Source organism: Siniperca chuatsi, linkage group LG16, assembly GCF_020085105.1.
Source record: "Siniperca chuatsi isolate FFG_IHB_CAS linkage group LG16, ASM2008510v1, whole genome shotgun sequence".
Lineage (NCBI taxonomy): Eukaryota > Metazoa > Chordata > Actinopteri > Centrarchiformes > Sinipercidae > Siniperca > Siniperca chuatsi.
The window spans coordinates 16699912-16713205 of NC_058057.1; the positions used below are offsets into that span (position 1 = coordinate 16699912).

At 40.8% G+C, this 13294-nt stretch overlaps 1 protein-coding gene across 11 annotated transcripts in view; it reads right to left on the reverse strand.

Moving 5' to 3' along the window:
- utrn (utrophin) overlaps positions 1-13294 on the reverse strand; it is a 184936-nt gene that overhangs the window by 75220 nt on the left and 96422 nt on the right. For 10 of the 11 annotated variants that reach the window (XM_044169396.1, XM_044169405.1, XM_044169399.1 and 7 more), the window contains 2 exons: positions 3086-3258; positions 1377-1533 (listed from right to left, as the gene is read on the reverse strand). In XM_044169396.1, the coding sequence (XP_044025331.1) occupies positions 1377-1533; positions 3086-3258 (330 nt within the window). Of the gene's footprint in view, positions 1-1376; positions 1534-3085; positions 3259-6206; positions 6342-13294 lie in introns of those variants that run through there. The other variant, XM_044169404.1, reaches the window with a different exon arrangement.

A 13294-nucleotide genomic window follows, 5' to 3' on the forward strand; every position in this document is an offset into this window, starting at 1 on the left:
TGACAAAGGTGTGAATGGGTCGGCACAATGAAGGTATTGATCGCTTGTTAGATTAAATGATACAGTTTGGTATGAGGGTGATAAATAACAATAATTATAAGAATGAAATAGAAGGAACAACAGCACTGATTGTATAGTAGTGATTTTGATATTGGTCTGCACTGATACAAGTTTTGTGCATGGCGACTGCTGAGTGACCATAAGAACACTGCTGATTATTAACCATAGAGACATAAAACATCAAGTCGTGGTTGCAATCTGTAGTTTAGCTTAACTTACTGTAGCCACCATGCTGACCAGCCTGATCCTTAATAATGTCAGGGTGATTCCTGCTACTGCTTTACAATCACAGTATCTTCCTGTGGTTTCAGTCCTGACTGTTCAGCAGATGTGTAGAAACTGAATACAGTAACTGAATGTATAATGAACACTTGTAACAGCACTTTAAAATACTGTACATCAGCTGCCTGGGTTATCAACTTCGGTTGGGAACATTACAGAGTATAGGTAGAAGATTTTTTTCTATTGTAAGGTACTTTGTCCTATAGATAGTAACCACCTGAGTGATGAGTGTGTTTTTGTCTATATGTATATATATGCTATTTTTCATGGAAGACATCTTTGACATGTCACAGTAGGACAGTGCAGGTATAAATAATAAAATTAATGATGGCTGAATTCTACTTCTGTTTCAAGGTCCTGGTATTGTGCATGCTGGCTCACTGTGGCACTGCCATGGCTTACAGAGCCATCATTATTGTTATTAGTAACACCTATGCTTTTCCTACTATGACAAGTCAAAGGATGACAATGGTTGTGTAACTTAATATGTGGCATGTTATCAACATGATGCTTATTTAGATTCTCAGTCATCCAATTCCTTTGACGTAGAGACCCTGCACACCCACTCAGGTGTTTTTGTTTATTCCGGCTAATGAGACCTCTGCTCAGGTTGAAGATGGGTGAAGCTAGGCTGGAATTATGTGAAATCACCCAACTCCATGAACCAATAGGAATGATAAACTTCTCCACCTGGCACAAGCAGAAAATTACTAGGAGGGTAAGGGAGATTGAACACACCCAAAAAATCTTTAAAAGAGGTCAAATTAGGCAAAATAAGTGAAAACACTTTATTAGCCCATTTAAGTAGGGTCTTCAATACTTTTACTTTAACATGCTTAATACATGCTTAATGTATAGAGCTTATAGTATAAGTAGAGAAAAAGAAGAAGGTAGAAAATAATAGAAACACACACACTCTTTTGTGAAGACTCAAAAACTCAACTTTTTGGAAACTTGAAGAAAACAATGAGGGACATGGTATGATAAATCTCGTACAGCGTGGCGGGAACATTGCCTGTGGCGACAGCACGTACCGTGCAGTGGTTCTGCTGTTGCAGCAGGGTGGGGACATCTCCGCCGATGGGCATCTGCTTGGCCAGCTCCTCATCCTTCATGCAGATCCACCTCCATAGCTCCTCCAGGAGGCCCAGCAGACGAGACCAGCGCTCAGCACTCGCCTCCAGATGGGCTCTGCCAACATACAACATTCCCTTAAACTATTATTATACTGTATGCATTTTCAACTCATATACTCATATATTGAAGCATATACAGTTTTGTATCAGTAACAGTAACTATACTGTAGCATTGCTTCTTCCTGTTTATAATACAGTATTGTCCATGCAGGTTTGCAGTAACATAAACATAGAATTAGCACCTATCAAAGACTTGTATTTATACAGAAGTAAAGCAACATATATTCTTTTATTTTTAGGAAATTGATTATAGAAAAAGGTTTAAAGCTTATAAAAACATAAAAGATTAAATCAACATGACAGCCTTTATTACTACAAAACCCCTGTAAAAAGCTGACCGCTGACCACTCAAGAGAGGTTGCTGACCTTCTGCAGTAGATGTTATTCGTAAAAGGGAACACATTTGGCTGCTAATTGTGTGGGTGGTAGCATGCGTGCAATATGTGTTATTAAGCACTTTTGTTTTTCTCCTCTCCTCTAGGCATAACGTATCTGAACACTGTGTGCAGAGACCTGCTATCGTCTGCTCATTGAGTTAGCCATAATTACATGTGTACTGCTTTAACGGTGTAATGGGCTGCATACAATCAACACACACTGCACCTTTTTTTTATGTCCCCAGGTTTCTCTTCGGCCTTTCTAACCTTTCCCCCTGCCCCTGTAGCTTTGTTGTGTTCCTGTGCTGCTTCTCTCCATCCTCCATCCTCCCTTCTCCTCTTTGTCTTTGAACATCTCCATCTAGCCCTGTCAGCCTCACTTCCACCTTCACTTTCTTCACACTTTACATGCCCACCCATCTCCAATCTTATTTATTTATGCCAAGGCTGTCGCTGACGCGGCACTGTCTCTGTCCTTAGAAGTTTATGTGCCACTGTGGTGGCTCTCAGGTCCTTTTGGAGCTGTATTTCATCCCTGTGCTCCTTGTCGGACTGTGGAACACAGGAGCTACTGTATTCGTGCAGCTGGTAGGAAAGACAACAACCCACATGAATATTCCACAATATGCTGTGGTTTTCCATGAATTTAAGACATATGAGTGATGTTCCATCATGAATAGATTAGGGAATGGTCCAGTTAACAGCAAGGGAGATATATTATGAGTTAAGCGCAGAATACAGCAAATTCGTGAGTTAACAATGTATAGTGGCCTTGGACTAAGCCCAACTCTTGATTTAAGCTTTATGTACTTTTGCAGAGTGGAGAGCGAATCTGTTATTTTTAGAAATAGTTTTGGCTTCTTGGGATTCAGTGATTGCAACCTTTAGTTCTTGAGCTTTCTTTTGTTCTTTTGTTTTCTCATTTGATACATGCAAATTAACCTCTCTTCTGCAATGTGCAAATCACTGGTTAATCAAAAATAGTAAACTGAGGCAGAGACAAACTTGAACCACTGCCATGATCGAGACCTTCTGCCAAGACGTTTTTTCTTTCCAGAGTTGAGAGCAGCAAAAGAGCAGAATACTGCAATTTGAGCTGCATGACCATAAATAACTGGAGAAAGGATAAAAACATTTCTATTTGTAAGTATTGGATAAAGTTTTACTGACCGGATGTTGGCTGATTTGGCCTTCAGGTCGCTCCAGCGTTGGTTCATGTCATCCAGTCTGTGTTGGAGGAACACAGCTTCCTCTGAGCTGCCCAGAGCCTTGACCATCTTCGACTTGTTCCCGTCCACGCTCTTGTAGATGTCATTGTGGGCATCAATCTCGGCCTGGATGTCCTACAAATACACAGACAAGAAGAATTGTCACAAGTGACCATTTCTTCAGGGAAACTGAAGTCTCTGAGCAAATGTACAGTCAATGACAGCAGTAAAGCAAGTTCACATCCAAATCACCCAAAATTGGACGTCACAGTCTTCTGGGCTGTCACAGCTGATTATTCATGCACTGAAAATAACGTTGGATTTTGTCACAAGGACTAGCCTTGAGGGAATTCACAGCGTACTGCACATAACATTTCCAGCAGGCAGAGAAGTTTATATTTTCATGGAATGTCCTCAGGGCACTTTTTGACTGTTTGACTAAAAAGATTTTAACTTCTACCCTTTCACTGACTTCGAAGGCACACCCCACCCAGGAGCAGGTCCCTACGCAATGTCTGCCTCCATACTAATACTGCATTAGGTTGTACCAGGGCTACACCAAAGCAAGCTTTACTAATATAATACTGGGATAGAGTATAGTATACTGATGTATTGCAGTGCTATTCCTAATTGCTGTGTTTATGTGTGTGCGTGGCTGCAAGAGGCTACTACATTCAATACTGTGACGAAGCACGATTTTTCCATGTGCATATGTGTGTGAGTGTCCTTAACAAGGCAGCTCTATTACACAACATATCTCAAAGGGTATGTTTGAGTGTTTGTGTGTGAGGGTTGAATCACAAGGGGGGCTGATGTAAGCAGAGGATCCTGTCAAATGTTTTATTTTTAGAAGTGTAAAACTGCTCCATTTTCTTCTCTCTCTCTTTCTCTCTCTACTGGGACTCCCCTCAGTTCAACCCATCTGAACTGCAGATAAAGAAAAGACTCCACCACCATATGGATGAGTGTAACACTGCCTGCAGCACATATTTGCAAATGGAACAAAATGAGTGTAGATAGCCTATAGCCTACAACAGTAAAGTAATAAAAAAACTTATTTTGGTCATTGTGCGTGAAATGACCCATCTTCAGTGCCTGAAGTTGTTGCTTATGTATCTTTCTCATTGGGGCATAACACATTGGAAATTATGCAATCAACCAAGTTTCATTTTACAATGACTGTAAAACTGCCTTATCTAGGAAAATACAATTAATTTATTGTAGTCTCTGTGTTATTAAAATAAATTAACAATTACAAAAAGAGGTTATTAACAGTTAGCAAAAGAGTGTTCTCAGCTTTCTCAAAACTGTAAATTCAGCTAAAGTATTCCAAGTTAGAAATGTTCATATACTGGATACATTTTACCCAATGTGCCTGGAAAAAGTGAGCAACCAAATCACACACATGTCACAAATAGCTACACACATAAGGAGACAATATATAATACAGGGAACATACCATAAAGAAATCCCCATTATCACGCATACACACACACCAATATACACAGGGAGACACACAGTGGATGTATGGTAGAGGCACAGTACATGACAACATATGGCACAGTAAGTGGAACATGTAACCACAGCTCAGCTACTCTGGAAACTGTGTGGACAAAATACAGTCCAGCTATCGTAGAACCAGAATACACACAAAACAACTATCAATTACCACCGTCATCAGTGGCACAGTGCTGCAATTTACTGAATGCCAATAGACATTTCACAAAGGCTGAAGCAAATCTCTCCACTGTGATCAGCAAGGATAATCACCCGCTGGCCTTTTGACACAAATCAAATGCCTCTTAAAGGTCATTGAGGAGAGAAAGTGAGAGAGAGAGACAGACAGGCAGAAGGAGAGACAGAAAGAGAGAGCGAGACAAGCATAGATAGACAGACACAAAAAGAAAGACAGAAGGACAGACAAAGAGTGAAAGACAGAGAGTCATTCTGTCACTAAGCCAGCTGGCTGTGTTTCAAGTCATTACCCAAGTGCTTTCCTTTTCTTTTTCTTTAGCACTTTTACTTCCACTGAAAGTAACACTGACTGCACACACAGCACAGGAGGCACTGACTGTGTGGGCATACAGAGGCACATATATTAATTTACAAAGCTCCCTTTAAATTTAATTTCACCCACTGAAAGACTACTTTGAGCCAGTGGTTTATGTATGTCAATGTGTATCCTGAGGTGCTTAAGTGTGGTTACGGATCACTTTCTTTCTCTTGCTCTTTAACACATACACAAACACTACAAAAAAACGACAAAAAAAATTTATGTGCCACAGGTCACCATGCCAGCTACAAAAATGCCTCTGTTTGCCACTATTCCATGTTTTATTCATGGGTTATTGATAGAAATTAACTCAATATGGGGTTTTCAGTTCTGGCAAAAGATCTCAAATTTAGCTCTTTAACTTCCATACACCTACAAGGCAACAGAAAGGTTAATGGGATCTGGAGCTCATGCACACTGTAATAAGTGATAGAGAAAAATAAATTGTTGGCAGTGGGCTGGTTGGAGCACAGATAGGATGGCAGAGTCTCCCATGGAAACTGAAGTTACAACCTCTACTTAGAGCTTTGTGAAGGAAAAAGGCATTAAACGCACAGTTAAGCTATGGCTGAAGTAAAATATGCACTAGAACACTGTCCTTTTGACGATAATTTTACCCAAAATAAGTATTTCATGTTGACAAACAACAATGACCCTTAGTGGGCTAAGCCATGTTTGTCTTTAGCCCTTCATAACACAATTACTGAAAAGGTTTGCTTTGACAAATTAGGCCCAATTGAAGGCTCTGGGTCTTATTCTATACTAATTCTCTCTCTGCATGGTAGCGCTCTCTAATAACTAGCAAACCAGGCCAGAACCGATTATTCCATTTTAATGAGTCCAATAATGACTGCTCAGACCTCATAAAGTGGACCAAATTAGGTCCACAACTACAAACACAAGGGGAGACGGAGAATGAATGGTGACTGTGTTTGTCTTCATAGTGTTGAAAAGACTGCATTTAAAAGCCACTGTGAGACTAAGACCACGCTTTCATCAAAAATGCATCCTTAAATTAGTAGATATATACCTGTTCAAGCTTTCTGAGCAGCTCCTGCAAGCTGAAATTCAAGCCAATCATATTGGAGTGTGTGCACTTACTCCTCCCACTCCCTCAAGTGCCTACATCTTCTTTACTGTCATACAGGTGGAAGATCGGCAAGGAGTCAGCACAGGTAAGTAAGTCCTCCCGTGGTTACGGTCAAATCGGATATCTTCAAGGTCAGGGTTCAGATCAATAGTAAATCCAAAGTATGAACAACCTTGAATCCAACCACAGACAAACCAAGCTCTTGTAAAAAATTCAAATACAAGAGGATCAAATCCCGGTCGCAGTCCCAAAACAGGCAATTTACACACTTCACACACCCCTTGGCAGCACTTGTGTGCGCGTGCCGGTGTGTGTGCTCGCCTAATCCCACCACATGTTCGTAGCATCCTTTTGGGAGAGGCAGTCAAGCCGAATGGGGGGTGTGTGTGACAGCTACCCTGCAGTCATGCTTCAGAGCTGGGACTGGGATTAACAGGACGATTGGTGCCACTGGAGATTTGACAAATAGAGGCTGGAGGCTGAGAGTGGAGTTCCTCTGACCAGGAATGGGGCACTGAAACTGGGAGGGAAATCCAACAAATCTTTGATGGAGGTCTGTAAAGTGGAGATAACGCTTTGTGTCTTTTAGGGACAGGCAGGCTGATGTAAACCTCCGAGGAGAGGTCTGGCTTTCTCCTTCAACTTTGCTATGCTTCCCTTCCTCCACTTCCCCTCTGGACATGAAGGAAGCTGTTTACACGATGTCCGGTAGTCCAACCCAGGGCAGGGCTGGGGCATTTGTTCACAATTACTCTGATAAAACGCACTCCATCCCTGCCAGTCACATAACTCCACAGGCTTCAAGAGGATAGACGGCAGCACAAAGAGGCACGTGGTTTACCCTTGTTCCCCTGAGTAAAGGTAACAGGCTCAGAGTCACCTCAGTGTCTGCTTTACTACCCGCCCCTCGGGTCTCCAACCCCGGTCTGGTCTCGCTCTATCACACCCTCCTAATCACTGCCATGACCGGGCCACTTAGTCAAAGAATGCCTTCTTCTTTTTCTAGAGCCACGTGTTCGCAGGGAGCTGCCTCAAGACTCGGCGTCTCGATCCTGCGCAGGGAGTCTGACTCGCCGGCCTCTTAAGAGTCGAAGCTCTCGGCGATTATCTCTTTGCCGCTTGAGAAGGAGGAGAGGTCGATCTGTTTGTCATCCTGATGAGGAAACTTCTTCCTCTTTGGCTTTTTGTCCCCCTGGGGGTCACACAAACACCCAGGCTGGTGTCTACATCCCTCTCTCTTCTTCCTCTGTTGCTCTCGTACTCTCTGGCCACTAGCCCTACTCTTTCACACAGCTGTTTATTATTTTGATCAGTATCCTCCCTTTCCCCTCCTCGCTCTACCTCTCTCTCTCTCTCTCTCTCTCCCCCCTGAACTAACTCCACACAATACACACCCACTTCCTGAGGCCTGTACAGGGCAGAGAGCATGGTAGAGAGAGGAGAGTTTCAGAGAAAAGTGAGAATTACATATGGAATTTAGTAGTAAAAAAGGATCAGTATTCAAAAATAAGAATGGCTAAAAGATAAAAGTGAGAAAGTGGGCACAGTGCAAGTGCAAGACGACAGAAACAGAGGAATAAAAAGGAAAAGGATTTCTGGGAGGGTTAAAATTGAGAAAGTGAGGGGCCAAGTGAACAGAGCTCCACTAGTGGAACTTTCCACCTATCTAGCTCAGGAGTGATGAAAACATAAACACAAAAAAAGAATGTGATGGGAGTTTGGGATGGTGGGGTGGCTGGGTGTCAGGACAGGGCAGATATAATCTTCTGCACAGAGAACATTATTCATGCGCTTTAATCAATGAACAATACCTTTCCTTGACAGCTCGTATTTAAATTACTGCACAACTATTCAATTCAATTCAATTTTATTTATATAGCACCAATTCATAGTTCAGAACTGAACTGAAGCGTGTTACAGTTTAGATCCCACAATTTGAATAACATCAGCCTGCAGATGACGGCATTATGCGAGCCCTGCAATTCCTACTATAGAACAATAGCTAAATGCTTTAAATGGGTTTATGAATAGGGGTTATAACATGTAGAAGAGGCTTGGGTAGAGGCTGTGGTCTATAGGGCTATGTTAAAGAGGTGCAAGTATTAAATTAAAATGCATTCCATATATTAAACCTGTATGTGGAAGTGTTTGTGTGCTAGTATGTGCTGGCATTTTGAACAGCAGGGTAGACATGTGGTGTGCATCAAAGACATGCAGACAGATGGATGTCAGATGTGAAAAAAGAAATAATACAATACAATGTTGCATATTCATAAGAGAAAGACTTTGAAGTGTGCTTAGCTAATTAAAAGTATTTGCATACTCGAGGCCCTTAAACAGCATTTTTGATGTATGCCGACAAATATATACTATTTGACGGCTTTCCAGTGAAGGATATGAAATTAACTGGTGTGAATTGGCACATTTGACAAGCATAACTAATTCAACAATGTGTGGAAGCTGAGATTAAAGGGGGGGGAAAAAAGAGATGAAACAACCTTTTTGTGAAACATGATCGAGAATTTTGGCTCACCAAGGGTTTTGATAACTTTGTGCAAGCAACTCCTAGACTGTCATTCACAAAAACAGATACTTATTAAGAATGCAAACACATATATGGAGCTTAAGGCAGGAGACGTGGGGGTTAATGTTGGCTATATTACTAAACTAAGCGGATTAGGACCATTACAGGGGTAAGAATGTAACGCTTCCAATCCCTCGGGCAAAAAGAGGAGAGCAGAGAAAAGTTGACTGAATGAGAAGAGAGAGACAGTGATGACAAGAACTGAGGAGTAACACTTATACCAAGAGGTGGACAGGGGAAAAAACATGACAAATAAATAATACAAGTCATCAGAGCAGAGAAGAAAATGTCAGAAGAGAAAGAATTTGAGGCAGAAAGAGAGGAAATGAAAATACAAGAAACAAAGTATGTGATTTTTTTTGGGTACATCTGCCCATTATTTCCCAGTGAGGATCAAAGCAGAGAAAAGAAAGGAGAGGAAAGAAAAGGTTGAGGCATTTAATTGGAAACTGAAAGATTTATATAGTGTAAAATCAGGGTAACACAGAGTGAAGGCAAATTTTTTGTGAAACATCGGAGGGTAGCATTATGTACAGGGCATCTGAGTCTACAACCTGTTATTTCTGTCCTCTCCATCATGGCTTTGGTTGCTGTACTTTTCTGGCTGCAGAATCTTTTAGCTCATTGCACTATATACACCTTTCACTTATACAGATATAACCATGATGGATAAATACACAGGATAACACAGTATAATGCTACACACATGTAGCATTATACTAAAAAAATATATATAAAAAATACTGCCCTGTAAATTGGATAATTGCACATGAGATGAATTGCATAGGATTCAAGCAGGGAATTCATAGGATAATTGTACAGTTAAAATTTAAATGATGTTAGCAACTAGCTGGTGAACATAATGGAACATTCAGCAGCTAAAGAGCCAGATATTTCCCTCTGGAGTTGGTGGAGACAAAAACAGAGCTAAAAGGAAAGTGAACACTGGACGTATTCACCAGATGGCCAGAAAAAGGACTCCAAATGAATGCTAATGTTGCTCTGTGCCTGCTGGATGTGTAAATCTTGAAAAATAATTCAGGTTGTATGTGATGTCTTTGTGTAATATAATGAAAAGAGCAGAAAAGACCAGGAAGGTTGAGAATACTATGTTGTGTAGCTTTAGATCACTTCAGTGTACCAACAATAAAAGAATGAATAAATGTGCAAAAGCTGTTAAATCGTGTTTTCTACTTTTTCTACATGTTTCTACTTTCTTACTCATCCAGGCCAGTTGCATATGACATTGAGTATTTTATTCTTCCACTAACAGAAGTCAAAACAGAAGAGACACTACTGAAAGAGAACAATTTGGACAAAAGAAAGAACCAAAAGACAAGCAAGAATACTGAATCTTAAATATATTTAATTAAATCCTCAAACAAATGTAGCTAACCTTGTCTCACTATAAACCAGTTTGGCTTTAAAAAAGAAAGAGAGAGAGAGAGAAGACGGAAAGAGAAAATGTGAAAGTGTCAAAGAGCAACAACTGAAACAGAGGAGGCATTAAGCAGAACAGTTTTGCTGTCTCAGATGATGTCAAGAGGGAGCAGAGGCCTTGCTGTCTAAATAAAGTTGGGCAACAGGATCACAAACGGAGCAAATGAAGACCAGAGTGAACAAACACAAACACTGCCACATAAACACAGATACACAAATACACCCAGAGCCCTGATGTTATGTGTATGTATGTGTGTGTGTGTGTGTGTGTGTGTGTGTGTGTGTGTGTGTGTGTGTGTGCGTGCGCAACTGGCAGACAGAGTAGTTAGAGTAGTTCTTCTTTGCTGCTCATTTGGCAGTACAACAAACCTGTCAAACTGAGGAACAAATCATAGTGGGTGTGCAGAGATGAAAGAGCACCAGAGCCACCAGAGCCCTGTAACATACTGCTGTATGTTACAGGGCTCTGGTGGCCTGCATTCAAATGTATATAGAGTACACTTCTATTTAATTAAATGTGCAGTTGTGCTATGGTAGTAGCTCTTTACACTTGAAGGTCATTTAGTGGAGCTCAATAATGTAAGCCTTTATTTTCTTTGAGAATACGATCACAGAACGAAGAGTAGCTTTAGCCGTCATATCCTGCACATGCTTTGCTTTTGTCAACACAAGGTTAGTACAGCTCCCAGTTTGATTGTTGAGTAAGAGGATGAATGGAGAGAAATTGTTTGGTAGATGAATAGAACAGCATTGACAAAATGGTGCAGTTAAATATCATGTTTGCATCATCTGCACTTGTTTTACATCCTGTGTCACCCAAGTAAAGAATTATCTAACATACCTGTTCTGGACCACATATGCATATGTTATATATATACACCAGCTGCCAGGATAGAAGCATGTTGCAGTCTCAGAGCTCACACTGCTCAGATGATGTGCTTATATCTGACAAAGCTTGTCCACAAGACTCTAGTGAAGGCCTTACTAACCTAGTTTCTGTCAAAATCTGAACTTCTGTATGTCTGCACAACTCCAGATCAAAATCAAGATAACTCCATAAGAAACAAAACAAGAGCGAGAAGAGTGAAATGGAAATAGGCAGAACATGAACAGCAAAGTCAAAGCAATAAAGCATGTGCCTGAATCTGTGAACTGTTAATGTGCACATTAGAAAGCCACTGCCTGCCACTCAATTGACAGCTGACCTCCACTGATGTGACAGAGGTGCCATTAGAGAAGACAACTGGAGTCAAAGGTCACGCAAATCACTAATAACTTATTCCAGGGATCCAATAATGGAACATGAGTCACATCCTTGTAATCGTAAGCAAGAAAAGGGGCATCCTGGAATTCATATGTAAGCTCCTAAACAGAGAAATTGAAATTGATTAGGAGCGCTGTATGCTGTTGACCGATAATCAGCCATTGATAATGGTGGGCCTATTGTGTTTTTGTGTGTTTACAAGACACTTGGGAGATGACCTTAAGATACTGTATTATTATCATCAACCGGTAAATCTACTTTGTACTTCACACTTATTTTATACTTATACCTACTTGGTACTTAATTTATTTTCTGACCTGTTTTATAGTATATTATATTTTTTGCTTAGTACTTCTATTCCTGTGTGCATTGACGTGATAGTGAGCTGCTCTAACAAAAGAGTTTCCCCTCGGGGATCAATCAAGTATTTCTGATTCTGATTCTGAAGATTGAGGTAAAATGCAGAGGTTCTTAGATGCCAATTCTTGTGCTCGAGAGGAACACAGTGGCTTTGAGGTTGTGTGTATATGTGTGTGTGCGTGGGGGGAATTTATCGTATCAGTGGTCAGCGTTACAAATACATTGCGTTTCCTGTGACTGCTTAACAATAAAAGCCTGTCTTTTGCCAGTAGCAAACATAGAAAATGTTCTTATTAGCATTAGCAGCAACTTAATACAGCTCTGACAAGGCTGTAGGAAAGTAAAAAGTAAACAGTGAGGCCGATATCTATAAGATAAAATTACAACCGTTATACTGGATTACATGCACAAATCATTTCCTGTGAATGCATCGTGCATAGGTCCCCCCGAAATGGCAGACACCGCCACTAACAATTAAAACTACTATATAGAGAGGTAATTACAGTATGTCAATATACTGAATGCCTATTGCTAGAAAATGCCAGCCATAAACAGTATCAAAAATACGGTTTGATCTTAAGGATTAAAACTTTAACACAGTTCAACACTGAAACTGAGGTCTCCAAGATAGGAAATAATTTATTCGTGGATAACAGAACTTTTTAAGCAAAAATATTTCCAGTCATTGAATTTTGAGGAAAATCAACTTGCTGAATTGACTGGATTTTAAAACCAGGGGCCTGCTGAGTTCTTATCACCCTGCTCTTCACTGGCGTTCAAAGACTTCTGCACCTCCCTCTTTCCTTTTATCACTGCTTTCCTCCAGCGGGGACATCTCTTCCACTTTCTCTCCACTCCTCACAACTATCTGAAGTGCTCTGCCTCCCGGGAACTGAAGATCTTGACCGTGGTGGGTGGTCTGTCAGCACGTAGCCACAGTAGAAAAAGAAAAGTCATTGTGACGTGATCGCTTCTGAAGCTGCTGTCGCCTCCACAAAGGGCCAAGATAGGATTACAATTAACGCATGAGCCCGCCACCTGCTGTATTTGGTGGGGAGGAACAGGGCCTCAAAAGGTTAATTGACTGCACCAAAAAGAGTAGTGCACTAACAAAGTGTTGATTCCTGCTGTAGAAGACCAAAACTCAGAGGATGGTCCTGTGAAGTTATGTCAAAATAATGGGCTATCACACATCATAACTAAGACCTTCCAGTTGGAGGTAGAAGATGAGTGATGATAGAAAAGCTAAAACAATAACAATATGTTGTGCAACACACTCCCTCTCTCAACACACAGACTAGGACAGTCACACACAGACCTCGAAGAAAATGAAGAAAATGACTGGTATTGTCATCATGCTATAAAAACAGCAGAAGCCAT